A 23,860-nucleotide genomic window follows, 5' to 3' on the forward strand; every position below is an offset into this window, starting at 1 on the left:
AAGGCCCCAGAGTTCGCAACACCACTAAGCAAGGGGCACCACCAAGCAAGTGGCACCATAAAGACCAATGAGCCCTCCAAACAGGTCAGGGACAAAGGTGTGGAGAAGCTGCTATTCGAGAACTCATCTGGATTAGAAATCAAACTCTGGATATCTTATTCCAGAGCACATTGTACAGCTGTTTTTAAAGATTTTATTGCCAGGAATCCTTTGTGTAGGCAATGCCATATGTATAGGTTAATAAGCATATAGTATGCAGCTGTCGTTTTTAAACCTATAGCATACATGACACACCCATATCTTTCTATCTACATGCTTTTCTTTAGGTTTCTATGCAAATTAATAAATTACCTGCAGCTAGTTATTTGAAAAGAGACATTCATGCAAAAACATGATTCAAACTTGAATTCACTGACAGAGAGATGGCTAATGAAACACCAGCTTCGTGAGCAGGCACATTGACGTTTACAATATTTGATGGCTAGTCTAGTCGACTGTAACATTGCTTAGCTTTCAATAAATTGGTCAACGGAGTTACCTCTTCATAAGATCAAAACCATTCATATTGCATGAAGCATATTTCAAGTGCACTCGGAAACCGTCTCATTTCATTCCTAGGGAGCTGACGTTAGCTCCTCTTAACACACTGACAGCAGATCACGATTGCATGTGTTTACATCTTAGAAGCAGACCATTGAATACCTTCATCACGAGGGGTATGTAAAGGAGTTCAGACACACAACAGGCTTTTTGGTATGTTATATCAAATTAAATGAGCACCTATCATGGTAAATCAATGTAAATAAACAATGTATACAGCGATACTCCATAGAAAGCCTACTGGATAACTGTTGATGCTTACCATTCTCAAGGGAATAATGAATTGGTTTGGGCATTCCTAGGTCTCCATCTTTGGCAAAAACTGTGAATATTTCCGAACCCTGTGGACAGAAGTGTTATTAGAATAGTCTGAGCTATGAAACAAATCTATGTAATTACCAGTAAAACAAGATTGGTAATCAGCTTTGAGGCATTAGAGGCATTCAGGATAAATACAGCTGGAATATTTCTCTCCAATAGCTACATGGACGGTAGCAGTGTGCTTGTTGGACTATAATGAAGATGTATACGTAAGAAATAGAGAAAAATATATATTAATACTATAAAATATAATTTTGTGGTTCAGTCTACATGTTACCAGTTGCGCAATATATACCATGCTCCCCCAAAATCTACTGTATTTTCTATCGTCCATATTATGAGGCGTTGAATGAATACAATCTTAGTTTATGAATTCCCATCAACATCAAAAACAGAAATATAGTTATAATGATACAGTAGTTCAATAGTTGAACAGTCATGTTTTTGCTGAGTGTAACACATGCAACATCACTCAATTACACTTGTCGTTTAGGCTGTTTCTTGCTGATAATAAGGAGATTCATTAGACAAAGACCGTAGGATAAAGTTGCAAAATGTTTTGCCATGTCAACCTTATACTTCAAACATAAAACATTTTACAGCAAAAAATAGTTTATTTTGAACAAATGCAGGTGCCCTGTTTCATTCTGTTTGCTTCTGTTTGCTTCCATTTGGTTCGTAGTGAATATACCCCTGGAGCAGTCCACCACAAAAACACAGCATGGGGCTACTAAGAGACTGCAGAGAGAGAACCGACTGGTTACAAACGGGTTGAAACAACATTTCCATGCAATTTCAACAACAACAAACAGAGGATCTTTGCTATCAAGCTATCAATGTGCATAATATCTAAATAGCGAGACAAGAGTTGTGAAAAAATATGAAACGCTGATGGGCATTCTGACTGACTGACAGCAAACTAGGCTGCCCGCTGCATGTTGAGGACACACACACCCCTCCTTGCACTCCTCCTAATCTGCAGCTTTTTTGCAGTGACTGAGAATGTGCAGGGAGGTATTTTGCCAACATCTACTTACGCATATTAAAACACAGAGTATCACGAGTATCATCAAATCCGACTATCAACTTTCAATTTATGGGTACGATTACGAATACGAGTATTGCCATGGTGGCATACCCCTACTTTTCACGCTCGAGTTCCAAATATCTCTAACGGATAGATCCCCAGCATGATTTTTTTATGGGTGTGATGTCAGAATATGCTCACTGTTCTAAAATGTGATTGTTACGCAACACGACAGTTAACTGGCGCTGCCTTCAAACCAAGGCATGCTTCCAGCTAATTTTCTATCTATATTATCTAACTTGTCAATTTCAAGTTATTTTCAAACAACATTTTGAAATGAGGTGTGTTCCGCCTCCTCATTACTTCACATAGAAGTAGCCTTTTTCACTGTGGTGGACAATTTACATTTGAGGCATGCTATGTTAATGTAAGGCGAGGATTAGATCGATGAGCCGGACAAACTGCTCACTTTGATGAGTGCCCAAGCACTTCCCCAGTGTTTCCGCAGGTCAAGTATGACGAGAACCTTTCTGGGGATTGTTGCCAGTTTCATTGATGGGAGATATAAAGGCCACAAGGCGTGGCTGAGCTCTAAGCACATATAAGGACACCACATATTTACCAAAAATATGAAAGTGTACTGAGGAACTGAAAAGTGCAGCGACAGGTAATACGAGTGGTGACTGACAGCACAAGCAGGATGATCAAGACCTTCAACCTACTTGGTTTTGAGGAAACCAATGATGACGGACAGGAGGAAGATGTGGCATCCAACATGAAGGTGGAGGCCGCACCACCTGCAGTCTGACAGTTCCAAACTGACCATATAGCCAACAATGTGGACATGATGGCAAACCTGTACCTCACAGAGTCAAATCTTCATTTCCGGTGCCCAATTGAAATGCTTCAAATCGCAATAAAGGATGACACTAACATGCAAGATGGGGTTAGTGGACTGATCCAGAAAGTGGGGAAAAGTGTTAGGAAGAGTACATTGAACACAGAGGAAAATTACAGATTGGGAGTGCATCCCACAACATCCTGCATGACAAGATGGAACAGTCAATTACACATGATTGAGTCTGTGTTAAAGATGTTTCAAAGAGACCCATTGAGGCAAAACAAACTGAAGTCTACCTTTGATGATGCAAAAACTCATCCTAAATGAAGAGCGTCGGCTACAGGTCCTGGTGGAGGTACTGACACCACAAGCTGACCTAATATACAGAAAGAGTTGGGGAACCTGAGCATGATTCTCCCTGCCATGTCAGAAATAAAGAAATTGTTGACTAGCATGTCTCAGCCCATAGACATTGCTGCTTTTGCAGAAACACTATCAGATTGCATCTCCACTCGGTACAGGCAATACTATAACGATAAACATCTTGTCATAGCCACCGTCCTGAAACCCCAGGTTTAAAACTGAGTGCGTGATAAGGGATGAATTCGTGCATAACCAGTTGGAGAGATACTCAACATCATTGTGAAGGAAACCGGGGCTATCAACGCACCTCCGGTAGGTGCATCTGCCATACCAGTAGCACCTGCAGCACCTAACCCTGCCCTGAGCAGAATTAAGTGCCCAAAAGACCTTGCATGTTCGGTTTCTACTTCATTCAACAGCAGCAGTCCTCTCTAGCAGTCCTCTCTAGTTGCAAAAGGTCGGCCATGAGAAGAAACAGACGAGGACGTTATCATCTTTTGGAAAGACAACGCCTCATCCCTGCCCCGCCTGACAAGAGTGGGCAGAAGAGTTTTTAGCAATCTCAGTGGCTCTGCAAGCGCCAAAAAAAATTATTCACCGCTGCTGGCCTGCTCTCCAGGCACCATCGCATGAGCCTGAAGCCAGACTGAAGATGGAGATGAGCAATGTGAGATATGTAAACATTCTTAAAGTAGCATTATTAAAGTTACAAGTGTTCATTTATTAAAGTGGCCAATGATATCAAGTCTAAATATAGACAGCCGCCTCTCTGTGTTAGTGGTGGCTGTTTAACAGTCTGATGGCCTTGGGGCGGCAGGGTAGCCTAGTGGTTAGAGCGTTGGACTAGTAACCGGAAGGTTGCAAGTTCAAACTCCCGAGCTGACAAGGTACAAATCTGTCGTTCTGCCCCTGAACAGGCAGTTAACCCACTGTTCCAAGGCCGTCATTGAAAATAAGAATTTGTTCTTAACTGACTTGCCCAGTTAAATAAAGGTTAAAAAAAAGATAGATAGTTAGAAGCTGTTTGTCAATCTCTCTGTCCCAGCTTTGATGCACCTGTACTAACCTCGCCATCTGGATGGAAGCGGGGTGAACAGGCAGTGGCTCGGGTGGTTAATGTCCTTGATGATCTTTTTTGCCTTCCTGTGACATCGGATGTTGTAGGTGTCCTGGATGGCAGGTAGTTTGCCTCCGGTGATACTTTATGCAGATCGCACCAACCCCCGTAGAGCCTTGTGGTTGTGGGCAGTGCAGTTGCCATACCAGGTGGTGATACAGCCTGACAGGATGCTCTCAATTGTGCATCTGTAAAGTTTGTGTATTTTTGGTGACAAGCCAAATTTCTTCAGCCTCCTGAGGTTGAAGAGGCGAAGAACTTAAAGCTTTCCACCTTCTCCACTAATGTCCTGTCAATGTGGATAGGGGGGTTCTCCCTTTGCTGTTTCCTGAAGTCCATGATCATCTCTTTTGTTTTGCTGACATTCAGTGAGAGGTCATTTTCCTGACACCACACTCCGAGGGCCCTCACCTCTTCCCTGTAGGATGTTTTGTCGTTGTTGGTAATCAAGCCTACCACTGTTGTGTCATCTGGGAACTTGATGATTGACTTGGAGGTGTGCTTTGTCACGCAGTCATGAGTGAACAGGGAGCATAGGAGGTGGCTGAGAACAAATCCTTGCGGGGCCCCAGTGTTGAGGATCAGCGGAGTGGAGATGTTGTTTCCTACGCTCACCACCTGGGGGCGGCCCTTCAGGAAGTCCAGGACCCATTGCACAGGGTGGGGTCAGGACCCAGTGTCTCAAGCTTAATGATGATTTTGAAGGGTACTATGCTGTCGAATGCTGAGCTGTAGTCAATTAACTGCATTGTTACATAGGTATTCCTCTTGTCCAGATGGAATAGGGCAATGTGCAGTGCGATGGCAATTGCATCGTCTGTGGCCCTATTGGGGTGGTAGACAAATTGAAGTGGGTCTATGGTGACAAGTAGGGTGTAGGTGATGTGATCCTTGGCTTTCAAAGCACTTCATGATGACAGAAGTCATTTAGTTCAGTTACCTTAGCTTTCTTGCGAACAGGAACAATGGTGGCCATCTTGGAGCATGTGGGGACAGCAGACTGGGATGGGGATTGATTGAATATGTCTGTAAACACACAGCCAGGTGGTCTGCACATGCTCTGAGGACGCGGTTAGGGATGCCATCTTGGCCTTCAGCCTTGCAAGGGTTAACACGTTGAAATGTTTTACTCTCGTCATCCACAGAGAAGGAGAGCCAACAGTCTTTGGTAGCGGGCCACGTCGGTGGCATTGTATTATCCTCAAAACAGGTAAAGAAGTTGCTTAATTTGTCAGAAGCAAGATGTCGATTTCCGTGACGGGGCTGGTTTACCTTTCGTAATCTGTGACTGTCTGTGACTGTCTGTTGACCTTGCCACAAATGTCTCATGTTTGAGCCGTTGCATTGCGACTCCACCTTGTCTCATTGCCTTACTGATGGAATAACTGCACGGTTCTTATTCGGCCATATTTCCAGTCGCCATGATTAAAATGCGGTGGGACGTGTTTTCAGTTTTGCGTGAATGCTGCCATCAATCCACAGTTTCTGGTTAGGTCAACATAAATGTACGTCAATGTTATTATCTAAAGGCAACCTGGAACCAATCCCAGTCCACGTGATTGAAGCAATCTTGAATCGTGGAATCTGATTGGTCAGACCAGCGTTGGATAGACCTAAGCACATAACTTCCTGTTTTAGTTTTTGCCTATAGGAGGGGATCAACAAGGTGGAGTAACAGTCAGATTTGTCAAAAGGAGGGCAGGGGAGGGCCTTGTTTGCATCGCAAACGTTAGAGTAGCAATGGTCGAGCGTGTTACTCGCTCGTGTACAGCAATCAATATGCTGATAGAATTTAGGTAGCCTTGTTCTCAAATGAGCTTTGTTAACCTGTTATGGCTGCAACCCCCCTATCGGGATAAGTGTCATCAACAACCGCTGAATAGCATAGCGCTACATACAATAAATATGACTATAAATATTTATATTCATGAAATCACAAGTGCAATATAGGAAAACATTGTATGTAGCATTTTGTTAATCCACCTGTCATGTCAGATTTGAAATTATGCTTTACAGCGAAAGCAATCGAAGCGTTTGTGTAAATTTATCGATCGCACGATAAAACATTAATTCCACTTAGCATCAGGTAGCTCGGTCACGAAAATCAGAAAAGCAATCAAGTTAATCGTTTACCTTTGATGATCTTCGGATGTTTTCACTCACGAGACTCCCATTTACACAACAAATGTTCCGTTTGTTCCATAAAGATAATTTTATATCCAAAATACCTCCGTTTGTTTGTCACGTTATGTTCAGAAATCCACAGGAAAGAGCGGTCATGACAACGCAGACAAAAATTCAAAATAGTTTCCATTATGTCCACAGAAACATGTCAAATGTTTTTTATAATCAATCCTCAGGTTGTTTTTAAAATATATAATCGATAATATATAAATCGCAAATGTCTTTCACAGTAGGAAAAGGGAAAACAATGGCTGTCCAAATTCTGTTGCGCAAGCAAAACTCGTGACCACTTGACACGATGTTATCGTTCTGGCTCATTTTTCAAAATAAAAGCCTGAAACCATGTCTGAAGACATGTGGTTCATATCCCTTTAAATCCAGCAAAGGGAGGCTATGGAACATGCAGTTCTGTTATACTCACAGACAATATTTTGACAGTTTTGGAAACTTTAGAGTGTTTTCTAACCAATACTAATAATAATATGCATATATTAGCAACTGAGACTGAGGACCTGGCTGTTTACAATGGGCACCTTTTCATCAAAGCTACTCAATACTGCCCCTGCAGCCATATGAAGTTAAAAAAACCCAGCTACAATAAATGCAGCCTCAGGAAATATGGTTTCCAGTTTGCATAAAGTCCAGTGAAGTTTCTTGATGGCCGTCTTGTTATCCGCTTGCCGGGGGATATACACGGTTGTGATGATAACCGAGGAGAGTTCTCTTAGGAGATAATACGGTCGGCACTTGATTGTGAGGAATTCTAGGTCAGGTGAACAAAAGGACTTGAGTTCCTGTATGTTGTTACAATTACACCATGAGTCGTTAATCATACACCACCGCCCTTCTTCTTACCGGAGAGATGTTTATTCCTGTCAGCGGGATACAGTAAAATTCCCGAAATTAGCCTAAATTAGCCTAAATCTAATGACATGGTTACATTTTTGTTGAAGTGTTATACAATTGTACGGTGTGTGTCATGTTAGTGTGATATCTTGAGAGTTATGCATGTTTGTACTTACTGGTACGGACACTTCATAAACGTATCCGAAATATGGTGTCCCGACAAAGCTAGGGGGCGTGTCCTGGGTGTCAATCACATTGATTGTCAAGGTGGCAGAGGATGACATCACCTGTTCTTTTCCATTGTAATTCCCACCACCATCCTGTTACAGAATCAAATATCCCATATTATACATCCTTATTTTATGCAATTTAATTTAAAAGATCAGACATGGCTGTGTGGCCCTTTAACCTTTATTTATTCAAGTTTGTCTTCATTTAGATAAAATACATCCTTCAAGAAGGATTTGACACAGGATAGCAGCACAATCAACAGTAGAGATAACAAGGTGGATCATACTGCTGCTGGAAGTGCCCTACAATGTTTCGGAATTCGCAGCCAGTCCATCATATTTACGTTGGGGTAAAAGTCGATGGAAAACATTGTTGAATTCAAACGTTCTGCTGAAAGGTCCATGACAGTTTGCTATTGTTTTCTCTTTCCAGATACATTATAAATTACTGCTAAAGATTCTGCCAATACAGTAAATAGACCGTGGCTTACATAAAATATTTCACAGTATGTGTAGGGTACAGTAATTCTATGCGATAGGAGCGCTACATCATTGCCTATTTAATCTCTGAGCGTATACCAGGACAGGACAAATAAATCTGTTTATCTATTGATTAACTAAATATTGAACAACAATTTGTCTTTTGCATGCCATGGCCTGATGGCAATAGTTCCAAATGATACAGTAAATGAAGGGCGTTCTTGTCAAACAGGATATTGATAACGGGAAACATGCGTACAGTGGGGAGAACAAGTATTTGATACACTGCCGATTTTGCAGGTTTCCCTACTTACAAAGCATGTAGAGGTCTGTAATGTTTTGTCATAGGTAGACTTCAACTCTGAGAGACGGAATCTAAAACAAATATCCAGAAAATCACATTGTATGATTTTATAGTAATTAATGTGCATTTTATTGCATGACATAAGTAAAGGGGACAGGACGACTGCACCGTATTGAGGGGAGGATGGATGGGGCCATGTATCGCGAGATCTTGGCCAACAACCTCCTTCCCTCAGTAAGAGCATTGAAGATGGGTCATGGCTGGGTCTTCCAGCATGAAAATGACCCGAAACACACAGCCAGGGCAACTAAGGAGTGGCTCCGTAAGAAGCATCTCAAGGACCTGGAGTGGCCTAGCCAGTCTCCAGACCTGAACCCAATAGAAAATCTTTAGAGGGAGCTGAAAGTCCGTATTGCCCAGCGACAGCCCCGAAACCTGAAGGATCTGGAGAAGGTCTTTATGGAGGAGTGGGCCAATATCCCTGCTGCAGTGTGTGCAAACCTGGTCAAGAACTACAGGAAAAGTATGATCTCTGTAATTGCAAACAAAGGTGTCTGTACCAAATATTAAGTTCTGCTTTTCTGATGTACCAAATACTTATGTCATACAATAAAATCATACAATGTGATTTTCTGTATTTTTGTTTTAGATTCCGTCTCTCACAGTTGAAGTGTACCTATGATAAATAATTACAGACCTCTACATGCTTTGTAAGTAGGAAAACCTGCAAAATCGGCAGTGTATCAAATACTTGTTCTCCCCACTGTATGTATGGCTTGCGGCAAGTTTATGAATCTCGATATGTTTGTACATGCGCCAACTTTTCAGAAATGGCGAATGCAGAAATGTAGTAGTGTGAAATTTGCGCAATTGTTAGAAATGAGGCCCCAGTGTCATGACTGGCCTGTGAGGATCAGGTTACAGTCGATCACAGTTCTACAGAGATCTCTCTCCCTCCCGCAGAGGGGGAGAGGTATAGAGGGATTGATGGGGGAGTGGTTTATGACATCTCATGCCCTTCGTAAATTCTAAGGCAGCAGACTAATCATTTTTCCTTTAATGTTGGGGATTGGAATGTCTGTGTGTGCCTTAGGGAGAGGCTACCTCAGAACTGTAACATGCAATAAAAATGGACTTTGGGACATTACATTTCATCAGCCAAAATGGGGGTACCAATGATAGATGGAATATGAAAATGAATGTTGATTTTGTGATGTCATTAAAAGTTAAATGAAGATGTTATAACGGAAACATTGTAACTATAGTTTTCATAATATGTACATGACGTTGTGTAGAAAATATCCATATCAAAGATAATTTTTTTGTGATGATGAGGCTGTGATTTTAGTTGTCTAACAAGAACATAGTATATTGTAATACCTTGCCTCGTAACTAGTTATGCCGCAGGGAACCCAGAGAGCATGTCATAAAGATGGAAACACCCCTTTCTCTGGTGTATAAAACATGTGAGTTAAGAATTTACATATCAGACTAAGTTGACCACGCACTACAGACGATGTCGACGAGTAGTCGTGGCTCCAAAACGCACCATGAAGTTGAAGAGGTCAAAGGAATCTCTTAACAATCAACGCTACGGTTGATTACTGTATCTATGAAGGTAAATTCAAGCAGGACCACCCAGTTATTCTTCTCAAGCCACCAGTTGTCTACACGGCCCTCCTACCCATGCTGGGAGTGTCGACACGGCTGATTAGCCTCCACAGAAGCCCACTCACAGAACGAGTGCAAGGAAACAGACAACTAAGAGAAAGAACATTGTGACATTGTGTGGACAATCAGAGACTTACACCTAAAGACGAAAGAACAAGGCATCTGCCAAACCAGGGCGTCGGCCAGGGCGTCAGCCAAACCTATCCCACTAAGCGGAACTCGGCCCACGAAAAGATACCCAATGGAGACCTTCAATATGTAAATACATGCGTTACACTTTTTACTCGTAAGAGTGGCAGTTCGGGGTAAGGGCTAAAACTAAGCATAGTTTACAAATATATCCAATTGTTGAATTTCTCGCTTGCTCTTTCTCTCGCTTTCTGTAAAACTCCATCTTGTGTAACACGTGTCATAATGTGTTGGTCCGCTACGGACCTGTTGCCATTGTATTAAGTTCTAACCAATAACCTAGACCGTTTGTGTATATCCTGTATATCATGAGGATTCAGTACCCCATTCCTTATTATATGGTGATAAAGAGTGAGCATGTTGTTTGCCAATGCATGATATACTGTAGGGTTAACAGTGTTATCAGTGGTAGGCAATGACCATTACCTTGGCCACCACTGTGATGAAGTGTGTTGTCGACCTCTCATAGTCCAGCATCTCCCCGGGCTTGATCCTCAGCACACCACTGTGTCGGTCTATGGCAAACTTACTGGATTGACCGTTAGTCTGTCATGGCAGAAAGAAAAGGCATCATATTAAAAGCTTAAATACACACAGATGAGGTCAAACAGCAAAGAGCCTTTCGATCCTTAAGCCTCTCCATCCTGAAACCCCACCATCACTGCTAACTAAGGTAAACGTGAGCAGACATATCATGCCAGTAATCAGATAAATACATAACTACCCCTCAAAGGACCACGGGAATTTGGACATAGAGTGAATACAAAATATGCATATCTATGTTTGGATATAAAGAGGCCATATGCCCTGAATAGGGGCAGGCAGGTAAAAAGCTGATGTGTCCAGATGTGCTTTGCATCAATGTCCAGCTATGCTCTGCTCCTAATAGCACGTCCCCACACAAAGTGCACACCAACATTCCCCACCATCTCTGGCCAAAGCAGCCCTCTAAGCCACCAATACACATTGATTTAAATGAATTAATGTGATTTAATCCCCGGCTGATGAGCCCAATAACTACATACTCTTGTGCGCATACAGACAAGTACAAGTGTGTGTAAACACACACACACACACACACACACACACACACACACACACACACACACACACACACACACACACACAACTGTTTTGCTAGCACAGACTAGAATATGTTCCAGAAGCATTGGATTACAAGCAACATCCGCACTGAGCTAAAGGCTAGAGCTGCCATTCAAGAAATGGGACAATAATCCGGACGCTTATAAGAAATCCCGCTATGCCCTCTGACGAACCATCAAACAGGCAAAGCTTCAATGCAGGGCTAAGATCGAATTCTACTACGCCATCTCTGACACTCATCGGATGTGGCAGGGCTTGAAAAATATCACAAATTATAAAGGGAAATCCAGCAGCCAGCTGCCCAGTGACGCGAACCTACCAGACAATCTAAATGACTTCTATGCTTGCTTCGAGGCAAGCAACACTGAACCATGCATGAGAGCACCAGGCATCACAGAAACCCTGAACCCACTTCAATGTGTATATCACCCAAACAGATCCACAGATGATTCAATCTATTTTGCACTCCACACTGCCCTCTCCCACCTGGACAAGAAGAACACCTATGTGAAAATGCTGTTCATTGACTGCAGCTCAGCGATCAACAACATAGTACCTTCCAAGCTCATCACTAAGCTCAGGACCTCCCTCTACATTTGGATCCTGGACTTCCTGACTGGCCACCCCCAGGCGGTAAAGGTAGGCCGCAACAAATCCGCCACGCTGACCCTCAACATGGGGTTCCCTCAGGGGTGTGTGTTTAGTCCCCTCCTGTACTCCCTGTCTTTACCCACGACTGCGTGGCCGCGCACGACTCCAACACCGTCATCAAGTTGGTTGACGACACGACTGGGGTAGGCCTGATCAGTGACGACAATGAGACAACAACCTTTCCTAAACGTCAGCAAGACAAAGCATGCCCCCTTACACATTGACAGGGCTGATGTGGAGCGGGTTGAAAGCTTGCTGTTCCTCGGTGTCCACATCACTAAGGAATTAACATGGTCCGCAAATACCAATACAGTTGTGAAGAATGCACGACAACGCCTCTTCCCTCTCAAGAGGGAAGGGCCCTCAGATCCTCAAAAAGTTCTACAGCTGCACCATTGAGAGCATCTTGACTGGCTGCATCACCGCTTGGTGTAGCAACTGCTTGGCATCCGACCACAAGGCGCTACAGAGGGTAGTGTGTACGGCCCAGTACGTCACTGAGGACGAGGCTCCCTGCCATCCAGGACATCTATACCAGGCGGTGTCAGAGGAAGGCCCTAAAATTGTCAAAGACTCCAGCCACCCAAGTCAGACTGTTCTCTCTGCTACCGCACGTCAAGCGGTACCGATGCATGAAATCTGGAACCAACCAGGACCCTGAACAGCTTCTATCCCAAAGACATGAGACTGCTAAATAGTTAACCAAATGCCCCCCATTTGCGTATTTGCATAAACTATTTTAACTCATCACATATGCTGTTGATACTACTTATTATCTATCCTGTTGCCTAGTCCATTTTCCCAAACCTACAATGCCTTCAGAAAGTATTCACTTGACTTTATCCACGCTTTGTTGTGTTAGAGCCTGAATTTAAAATGTATTAAATTGAGAGGTTTGGTACTGGCCCACACACAATACCCATAATGTGAAATTGGAAAAAAAGTAGTTAAAAATGAAAATCTGAAATTTCTTGAGTCAAAAAGTATTCAATCCCTTTTTTATGGCAAACCTCAATAAGTAAAAATGTGCTTAACAAGTCACATAATAAGTTGCATGGATTCCCTCTGTGTGCAATAATAGTATTGAAGATATTTTTTTTAGAACTAGCTCTTCTCTGTACCCCACATATACAATTATCTGTAAGGTCCATCAGTTGAGCAGTGATTTTCAAACACAGATTCAACCACAAAGACCCTCATTGCCTCGCAAAGAAGGGCACCTGTTGGTAGATGGGTTAAACTAAAAAAAGCAGACATTGAATATCTCTTTGAGCATGGTGAAGTTATTAATTACACTTTAGATGGTGTATCAATACACCCAGTCACAACAAATATACAGGCGTCTTTCCTAACTCAGTTGATGGAGAGGAAGGAATCTGCTCAGGGATTTCACTATGAGGCCAATGGTGACTTTAAAAAAGTGATAGAGTTTAATGGCTGTGATACGAGAACACAGAGGATGGATCAACAACATTGTAGTTACTCCACAATAGTAACCGAAATGACAGTGAAAATAAAGAAGCCTGTACAGAATACAAATATTCCAAAACATGCATTTGCAACAAGGCACTAAATTACTATCAATTATCTTTTAGTCCTGAATACAAAGTGATACAGTGCCTTCAGAAAGTTTTCATACCTTTTGACTTGTTGCACATTTTGTTGTGTTACAGCCTGTATTCAATACCCCATAATGACAAAGTGAAAACAGGTTTTTAGAATTGTTTGCAAATGTATTGAAAATGATATACAGAAACATCTAATTTGCTAAGTATTCACACCCCTGCGTCAATACATTGTAGAAGCACCTTTGGCAGCGATTACAGCTGTGAGTATTTCTGGGTAAATCTCTAAAAGATTTACCACCTGGATTGTGCAACATTTTTAAGTGGATTTAAGTCAAAAAAGGTAACTCATCCAACCAGGAACATTTACTGTCTTCTTGGTAAGCAACATCAGTGTAGATTTGGCCTTGTGATTTAGGTTGTCCTGCTGAAACGTGATTTCATCTTCCAGTGTCTGGTGGAAAGCCAACTGAAAAAGGTTTTCCTCTAGGATTTCCTCTAGGATTTTGCCTGTGCTTAGCTTCATTCCATTTCTATTTAATCCTGAAAAACTCCACAGTCCTTAATTATTACAAGCATACCCATATGTAGCAGTGTGATGTTGTTCCCCTAGATCATGCACCAAGTTGCACACAAGGACCAATTCAAATAGGCCAGGTCAAGAGGGGATGTTAATCATTTGATAATAATAATAATTCAGTGTTTTTTTAAATTTAATTACAGCTGCATAGCTAATGTTTTTCTTTGGTGTACAAACACTTTTTCACATCAATATCGTACATACATGTGATTGTAAAAGTTTTGTATATTTTGGTTTGGCCCAACGCGGGTTATCTGTATTTCCATACCCCCTTATTGTTCTCTTTGCCTGACCTTCGGCTAGCAAGGTATGTTGTCCTTGGCTCCAAAATTATTTAATATAAAACCGTCATAATGTTACAGAATGTACTGTTATGCTACCATAAATTGGTTGCAATGTGGATAATATAAAGATTTATGCCAACAAGGTTCACAAAGCTCGCTAACTAGGGTATCTATTGTAACTTGTGAGTACTTGGGACAGTGTTTGAGTGAATGGCCATGTGCTTGCGCAGGTGCCTGAGATCTAGGACTGCGCCAAGGGTTAACAATTTTATTTTGTCCGAATTATGTTCTGTATCATTTTGTTTGTATTGTATGGTGTGCTGTTTGTTGTACATTGAATGTGTGCACGCAGCACCTGTTATTTCCTTTTGGTTCTCTTTTGCCTGACCTTCGGCTAGCAAGGTGCCTGAGAGCTAGGACTGCGCCAAGGGTTAACATAATGTGTGTTGTCTCTTCGTGTGCAGGGCAAATAAAAAATAATTCAACTAGCAGTCCTCCAGTTGTGGCAGCGTCCTAATCAAAAGTACACAACGCAGAATGAACCACGCTACACATACATGATGCAGCCACTACTCCACTAGGCTTGAAAATATGGAGAGGTACTCAGTAATGTGTTGTATTGGATATGCCCCAAACATAACACTTGGTATTCAGGATAAAAAGTGAATTGCTTTGCCACGTTATTTGCAGTATTACTTTAGTGCCTTGTTGTAAACAGGATGTATGTTTTGGAATATTTTTATTTTGTTCAGGCTTCCTTCTTTTCACTGTCAATTAGGTTAGTATTGTGGAGTAACTACAATGTTGTTGATCCATCCTCAGATTTCTCCTATTACAGCCATTAAACTCTGCAACTGTTGTAAAGTCATCATTGGCCTCATGGTGAAATCCCTGAGCGGTTCCATTCCTCTCCATCAACTGAGCTAGGAAGGACGCCTGTATCTTTGTCATAACTTGTTGTACTGATGCACCATCCAAAGTGTAATTATTTACTTCAGCATGCTCAAAGCAATATACAATGACTGTCATTGAAATTCATTGCTCGACTGAGGGCCATTAAAGATAATTGTATGTGTGGGGTAGAAATGAGGTAGTCATTCAAAAATTATGTTAAACACTTTCATTGCTCACAGAGTGAGTTCATGCCATTTATTATGTGACTTGTTAAGTGACTTGTTAACACAAGAACCACCATAGGCCAATGGCTAGTGACATTTGCTTTTGTAAATAAAAAACACCTTAGGTGTTGATACCATTCTCTTTTACATTTTACTTTGTAAAAATAAACTGTTATGGGACCATTTTATTTACTCTAACTCTATTACTAATCACATTTATTAAGGGTAACGAAAAAATGCTATGTGTTGCATTAGGCATAAAACATATCCTTGACTCTATTCAACTTGATGAGCAGGAAATAAAAACGATGCCAGTCAGCCTGCACAGCCGGCCCAGCGAAACTACACATGAACTATACCGAAACTAATTTCACACATAATAAGAATCAGCCCATAAATAAGATTAAATTGACAATAATCTGGTGAGTGACAATAGTAGGCCTATCAATTGTCAAATTGTACATGAAGAGATGGACGCATCTTGTAATTTACAGATGCAGGGAAAGGATCATCACTTTATCAAATCCTCCTTCAGAGTCACTTGCAGGTTAAGCATTTTGATTTCTATATACTCTCAGAAAAATCATATTGTGCAGTTTCTATTACAATATAATTCAAGAGGTGCGGCTCTATTTAAATGTAATTTTTTCCAGGAATATCCCTGCTGTCCATCCATTCAGCACATGACCACTCGCACGGCAGCATTGCTTAGGCTACTAAACAAAAACTAGTAACATAATAAATGTACAATTTAAATATGATATTTATTTATGCAATTCATCCTTTACAATTGTTCATGCTTTCTTTTAGGATACTGTTTTTTTGATGTATTATTTTTTACATTGTTACCCCAGGAAATCTTAAGTTTTATTACATAAAGCTGGGTGGAACTATTGGATATAAGAGAAATGTCAACGTACCAACATTACGACCAGGAATACAACTTTCCCAAAGCGGACCCTCTGTTTGGTCCACCACCCAGGACAATGGATCGGATCCCAGCCGGCGACCCAAAACAACGGCGCCGCAGAAGGGGCAGATGGAGCGGTCTTTAGGTCAGGCAACCATAGACGGGCACATCGCGCACCGCTCCCAAGTATATTACTCGCCAATGTCCAGTCTCTTGACAACAAGGTAGACGAAATCCGAGCAAGGGTTGCGTTCCAGAGAGACATCAGAGATTGTAATGTTCCTTGTTTCACGGAAACATGGCTCACTCGGGATACGTTATCAGACTAGGTACAGCCACCTGGTTTCTTCACGCATCGCACCGACAGAAACAAACAACTCTCTGATAAGAAGAAGGGCGGGGGTGTATGCCTTATGATTAACGAGGTGTGATCATAACAACATACGGGAACTCAAGTCCTTTAGTTCACCTGACCTAGAATTCCTCACAATCAAATGTCGACCGCATTTTCTACCAAGAGAATTCTCTTTGAGTATAATCACAGACGTGTATTCCCCCGCAAGCTGACACATCGACGGCCTTGAAACAACTTCATTGGACTCTATGTAAACTGGAAACCACATATCATGAGGCAGCATTTATTGTAGCTGGGGATTTTAACTAGGCTAATCTGAAAACAAGGCTCCCTAAATTATATCAGCATATCGAATGCGCGACCCTTGGCTGGTAAAACCCTGTTTCATTGTTACTCTAACTTCCGCAACGCGTATAAGGCCCTCCACTAACTTCCTTTCGGGAAATCTGACCACGACTCCAATTTGTTGCTCCCAGCCTATAGACAGAAACTAAAACAGGAAACGCCCGTGCTCAGGTCTGTTCAATGCTGGTCCGACTAATCAGATCCCACGCTTCAAGATTGCTTCGATCGCGTGGACTGGGATATGTTTCTGCATAGAGTCGGACAATAACATTGATGAATACGCTTATTCGGTGAACAAATTTATTAGCATGTGTGTCAGTGATGTTGTACCCACAGCGACAATTAAAACCTTCCCCAACCAGAAACCGTGTATTGATGGCAGCATTCGCACAACACTGAAAGCTCGAACCACTGCTTTTAATCAGGGCAAGGCGACCGGAAACATGACCGAATACAAACAGTGGAGCTTTTCCCTCAGCAAGGCAATCACACAAGATATGCATCAGTATAGAGACAAAGTAGAGTCGCAATTCAATGGCTCAGACAAGAGAGATATGTGGCAGGGTCTACAGTCAATCACCGACTACAAAATACCAGCCCCATCGCAGACTACGATTCTTGCACCCAGACAAACTAAACAACTTATTTGTTCGCTTTGAGGACAATACAGAGCCACCGACACGGCCCGCTCCCACAACCTGCTGGCTCTCCTTCACAGCAGCCAATGTGAGTAAAACATTTAAAAGTGTTAACCCTCGCAAGGCTGCCGGCCCAGACAGCATCTCTAGATGCGTCCTCAGACCAGCTGGCTGGTGTGTTTATGGACATATTCAATTAATCCTTATCCCAGTCTGCTGTTCCCACATGCTTCAAGAGGGCCACCATTTTTCCTTTGTTCCTGTTCCCAAGAAAGCTAAGGTAACTGAGCTAAATGACTATCGCCCCATAGCACTCACTTCTGTCATCATGAAATGCTTTGAGAGACTAGTCAAGGACCAAATCACCTCCACCCTACCTGATACCCCAGACCCACTCCAATTTGCTTACCACCCCAATAGTTCCACAGATGAAGCAATCACAATTACACTGCACACTGCCCTAACCCATCTGGACAAGAGGAATACCAATGGAAGAATGCTGTCCATCGACTACAGCTCAGCATTTAACACCATAGTACCCTCCAAACTCGTCATTAAGCTCGAGACCCTGGGTCTCGACTCTGCCCTGTGCAACTGGTTCCTGGACTTCCTGACAGGCTGCACCCAGGTGGTGAGGGTAAGAAAAAATATCTCCACCCCGCTGATCCTCAACACTGGGGCCCCACAAGGGTGCCAGTGTTGTACTCCCTGTTCACCAATGACTGCGTTGCCATGCACGCCTCCAACTCAATCATCAAGTTTGCAGACGACACAACAGTGGTAGGCTTGATTACCAACAACAACGAGACAACCTACCGGGAGGAGGTGAGGGCCCTCAGAGTGTGGTGTCAGAAAAATAACCTCACACTCAATGTCAACAAAACAACGGAGATGATGGTGGAATTCATGAAACAGCAGAGGGTGCACCTCCCTATCCACATCAACGGGACAGTAGTGGAGAAGGTGGAAAGTTTTAAGTTCTTTGGCGTACACATCACGGACAAACTAAAATGGTCCACCCACACAGGCAGCGTAGTGAAGAAGGCACAGCAGCGCCTCTTCAACCTCAGGAGGCTGAAGAAATTTGGCTTGTCACCAAAAACACTCACAAACTTCTACAGATGCGCAATTGAGAGCATCCTGTTGGGTTGTATCACCGCCTGGTACGGCAACTGCTCCATCCACAACCGTAAGGCCCTCCAGAGGGTAGTAAGCACTGCACAACGCATCACCGGGGGCCAACTACCTGCCCTCCAGGACGCCCTCCAGGACACCTACACCACCCGATGTCACAGGCAGGCCAAAAAGATCATCAAGGACAACAAACACCCGAACCACTGCCTGTTCACCCTGCTATCATCCAGAAGGCCAGGTCAGTACAGGTGCATCAAAGCAGGGACCGAGAGACTGAAAAACAGCTTCTATCTCAAGGCCATCAGACTGTTAGTAATGAACATTTGGATGTAATACATGTATCACTAGCCACTTTAACAATGCCACTTTATATAGTGTTTACATACCCTACATTACTCATCTCATATGTATATACTATACTCTTTACCTTCTACTGCATCTTGCCTATGCCGTTCGGCCTTTGCTCATCCATATATTTTTATGTACATATTCATTCCTTTAGATGTGTGTGTATTAGGTAGTTGTTGTGAAATTGTTAGATTACTTGTTAGTTATTACTGCATGGTCAGAACTAGAAGCACAAGCATTTAGCTTCACTCACATTAGCATCTGCTAACCATGTGTATGTGACAAATAACATTTAATTTGATAATTTTACCTGTGCTGGTTATATTATTATTATCTTTTTCGATTCTACTTTTACAAAAGACTGGACTTTAATAATTACTATAACTAATCAAATCTACATATTAAGGTGATCAAATGGATTACACTAATGTTTTTATTGTAAGGGGGAAAAAAAATTCTCTGACTGTAGAATTATACAAAATCCTTGACTCTATCTAAACAAACAAGTATTGTTGTTATTTTTTTAAATGGATATATATCCACAAATATTTATTCATGCAAATAATCCTTTATAATAGTTTACGCATTATTTATCAAGCGTTGGTACTTATTTTTGCTGCACCTTGCGGGTTGATATGCATCTGATGCACATGCTAAATAGTGTTAAGCAAGTGTTGGTACTTATTTAGGCCATAACAAAGTGCAAGCAAATACTTACTGACCAAGACATTTCAGCTTTACATTTTTGTTAATTTTTAAACATTTTCAAAAACATATTTCCACTTTGACATTAAGGGGTATTGTGTGTAGGCCAGTGACATACAATCTAAATGTAATCCATTTTAAATTCAGGCTGTAAACCAACAACAACAAAAAGTAGGGGTGTGAATACTTTCTGAAGGCACTGCGTGTTTGGGGCAAATTCAATACAACACACTACTACGTACCACTCTCCATACTGTCAAGCATAGTAGCAGCTGCATCATGTTATAGGTAAGCTTGTAATTGTTAAGGACTGGGGAGTTTTTCCAGGATGAAAAATAAACAGAATGGAGCTAAACACAGGCACTCCTAGGGGAAACCCTACTTTAGGCTGCATCCCACCAGACACTGGGAGAGGAATTCACCTTTCAGCAGGACAATAATCTAAAACACAAGGCCAAATATGCATTGGAGTTGCTTACCAAGAAGACAGTGAATGTTCCTGAGTGGCCTTATTACAGTTTGATTTAAATTTACTTGAAAATCTATGGCAAGACCTGACATTGGTTGTCTAGCAATGATCAACAACCAATTTGATAGAGCTTGAATAATTTTTTAAAGAATAATGGCCGAATGTTTCCCGATCTAGGTGTAGAAAGCTCTTAGAGATTTACCTAGAAAGACTCACACCAGTAATCCCTGCCAAAGGTTATTCTACAAATTCAAGGGTGTGAATACTTATGTAAATTAGATTTTTCTGTATTTCATTTCCAATACCTTTGCAAAATTTCTAAAAACATGTTTTCACTTTGTCATTATGGGCATTGCCATTGGCATCATGGAGTTGCATTAAGATAAATCGCATGCAGCCTTTTTTACAAGTTCAAACATTGGAATGTGATATATAATCTACACCTTGATCAGGCAGATAGAAATCATAATTATTTTATTTGAGGGTAATTGTTTATATATAGCCTACACATTCTCGTTCTTAACTTCTAACGCAAGTAGGATGGGTGTGGCTTCCTGACAATGATTAAGAGCAGCTGATCACCAATTTGATAGCTCCAACAAAGTTACACCCCTGAAACCAACAAAACATCAACTATGTGGGATTCGGCTAAGGCCGGTTAACACCTGATCTGATTGAATCTAGACCTGAGGGCAGACCTGCAATGACCTCCTGGGTGGGCACTGGTTAAAGGGGTTTATCCCAGCCAGATGTTACAGTACCTGTAGATAGAAGGTGATCGAGCCTCCAGAGCCTGTATCCCGATCCACAGCCAGCACTTTGTAGATACTGCTCCCACATTCAGAGTTCTAGGAAAAGCAGAGAAAACCACAGAGAAGATAATGTAGGGCATGACATGTAGCACAAATTGAATAGGCTAGAGTAGAGTGATCGCTGTTTTGGTTTAACCTCATTTGGGGGAGAACCTTTTCCGCTGGTTAGACTTTCTCTAGGATTTTTGCAGTTTTCATGTGAACTGATACCCATTCAAATGACCATGAATGGTCGATATAATTACTTCTAGTTGGACTTGACGCAATAGGGAAGAAGTGACATCTTGTCATCAGCTAAGACAGCTATACTTTCTAAAGCCCATGGACGTTTGCCTGTTAGCTAATATAAGGAAAGTATAGCATCAATGGATGTGATATTTTTTTTTTGCAATGTTATTGCATTCATTTTTCTAAATGAAATTATATTAGCCAACAGGAAAACATATGTGTTTTATAATGAGATCTTTTTCAAGCACTGCTTGAAAAAAAAACATAGACCAACATACATTTCAAGCTTTTCTGACCAGCATGGTCCAGCAGGCCTGAACAGCATGGTCTAGCTGGTTATGCTGGTTGACCAGCCTGATCAGTCTGAAACTTTGCACACTGACAAAATGTAGATTACACCTAGGATCCAATCTTAATCCTATCTTCATGTATTGCCTTTCTCTTGCATTTCAAAGATGATGGAACTATATATTTTTTTGAAAACGCATGTTTTTTGTTTGTATTATATTTTACAAGATCTAATGTGTTATTTTGTCCTACATTAAATTCACATTTCCACAAACTTCAAAGTGTTTCCTTTCAAATGGTATCAAGAATATGCATATCCTTGCTTTAGGTCCTGAGCTACAGGCAGTTAGATTTGGGTATTTCATTTTAGGTGAAAATTGAAAAAAAGGGTCCGATCTTATGCTACACAAAGATAAACAACATCCATTTTTTTTAAACTAATCCAATCTGTTAGTTGGACCCATTAATTGTTGGATATCCCCACTTTGCCTGGATTCCAATAGGAATTAAATATCACTTTGCAAGCAAGCATAATATGACTTTATGCTGGTCACCAGCAAAAATAGTGAAAGCTGATCACCAGCAAAAATACAGCGAAAGGCTCGTCACCAGAAAAACAAGCACTAGTCACCAGCATATGCGGTTGGCCAGCTTATGCTGATCTATGCAGTTTTTTTGTCTTTCTGTACAGCATAGCCCAAAAACCTGGAAATCATGTCCAGTGTAGTATAGCTGTGCAAATTCCACTTTGGGAAGCATTGTATACCGACTGTTGTCTTTTAATTAATAAGGGCTAGGCCCCTTTTTTCTCCACTTCCTGTCTGAAGGACGTACCCAAAGTAAACTGACTGTAGCTCAGGCCCTAAAGCCAGGATATGCATATAATTAGTACCATTGGAAAGAAAACACTTTGAAGTTTGTAGAAATGTTAAAATGATGTAGGATAATATAACACAATAGATATGGTAGGAGAAAATGCATCTGAAAATTCATGTTTGCGTGCGTCATGAAGACATGCACCTGCTAAAATCGGTTTCCTATTGAACATACTTTTTCAATAAATAAATATTATAGTTTGATTACTTTTTATGGTATCTGAGTAGGAAATAGAAACATATTTTGACTTGTTGAAACAAAGTTAATGGGTAGATGTTTAGATTCCTTTCTCTGCATGTTGAACGAGTGGATTACTCAAATTGATGGTGCCAACTAAACAGACTTTTTGGGATATAAAGAAGAATTTTATCTAACAAAACGACACTACATGTTATAGCTGGGACCATTTGGATGACAAATCAGAAGAAGATTTTTAGAAAGTAGGTGAATGTTTAATTGTTATATGTGAATGTATGAAACCTGTGCCGGTGGAAAAATATTTTGATGTGGGGTGCCGTCCTCAAACAATCGCATGGCATGTTTTCGCTGTAATGGCTACTGTAAATCGGGTTAGATTTATGCAGTTAGATTAACAAGAATTTAAGCTTTCAGCCGATATAAAAGACACTTAAATGTACATAAATGTTTAAAATCCATAATATTTATGATTATTTATTTGAATTGCGCGCCCTGCAGTTTCAAAGGAAGTTGTCCCGCTAGACGCCTAGCTCTAAGAAGTTTTAAAAACACTGAAATTAAAACACTTTTTATATGAAGGCCACAATGTCTTACCTCTGGAACATCCAAAAAGGAGGGCAGGTTTTTGAACACTGGTCGTTCATCATTGGCATCCATGACAAACACTGTGACCTTTTCAGTGACCTGCAACAAGAGAGACAGGGAATTCAGTGACATGTTATTTATGATTGACAGATAATTTATAGTGTCTATAATATATATATATATATTGTATTATATTTCATTTGGTTTACGTATTTAAACCTAACTGAATATGCTTACCTTACTTCTGCCATCTGTGATACTGACAAGAACTTCAATAGAATCTAAAATCTTTAGTGGCAGAGAAAATAACATCTCTCAAAATACAGTAGTATATGAAAACTAAATTCAAGACATTGAGGCCACTGAATGTGAATGAAAGCTGCTCATCAGACTAGGATATATATATTATACTCATATATAATATATTTCATATGAACCAATCAGAAAACAATCAAACTGTATATGCTATATGTTGATGTAAGGTATAAGGTATA

General features: G+C 41.2%; 1 protein-coding gene across 1 annotated transcript in view; it reads right to left on the reverse strand.

Moving 5' to 3' along the window:
* The window catches only part of LOC110498829 (cadherin-related family member 1a), a 129,611-nt gene that overhangs the window by 94,930 nt on the left and 10,821 nt on the right, over positions 1–23,860 (reverse strand). Inside the window, exons 4-9 of the mRNA XM_090212039.1 lie at positions 23,604–23,654; positions 23,376–23,465; positions 21,141–21,227; positions 10,600–10,719; positions 7,476–7,619; positions 863–941 (exon numbers count right to left, since the gene is read on the reverse strand). Coding sequence (XP_090068165.1) covers positions 863–941; positions 7,476–7,619; positions 10,600–10,719; positions 21,141–21,227; positions 23,376–23,465; positions 23,604–23,654 — 571 coding nt within the window. The remainder of the gene's footprint in view (positions 1–862; positions 942–7,475; positions 7,620–10,599; positions 10,720–21,140; positions 21,228–23,375; positions 23,466–23,603; positions 23,655–23,860) is intronic.

Source organism: Oncorhynchus mykiss, chromosome 20 (genome assembly GCF_057628025.1).
Source record: "Oncorhynchus mykiss isolate SJ-2025 chromosome 20, ASM5762802v1, whole genome shotgun sequence".
NCBI lineage: Eukaryota > Metazoa > Chordata > Actinopteri > Salmoniformes > Salmonidae > Oncorhynchus > Oncorhynchus mykiss.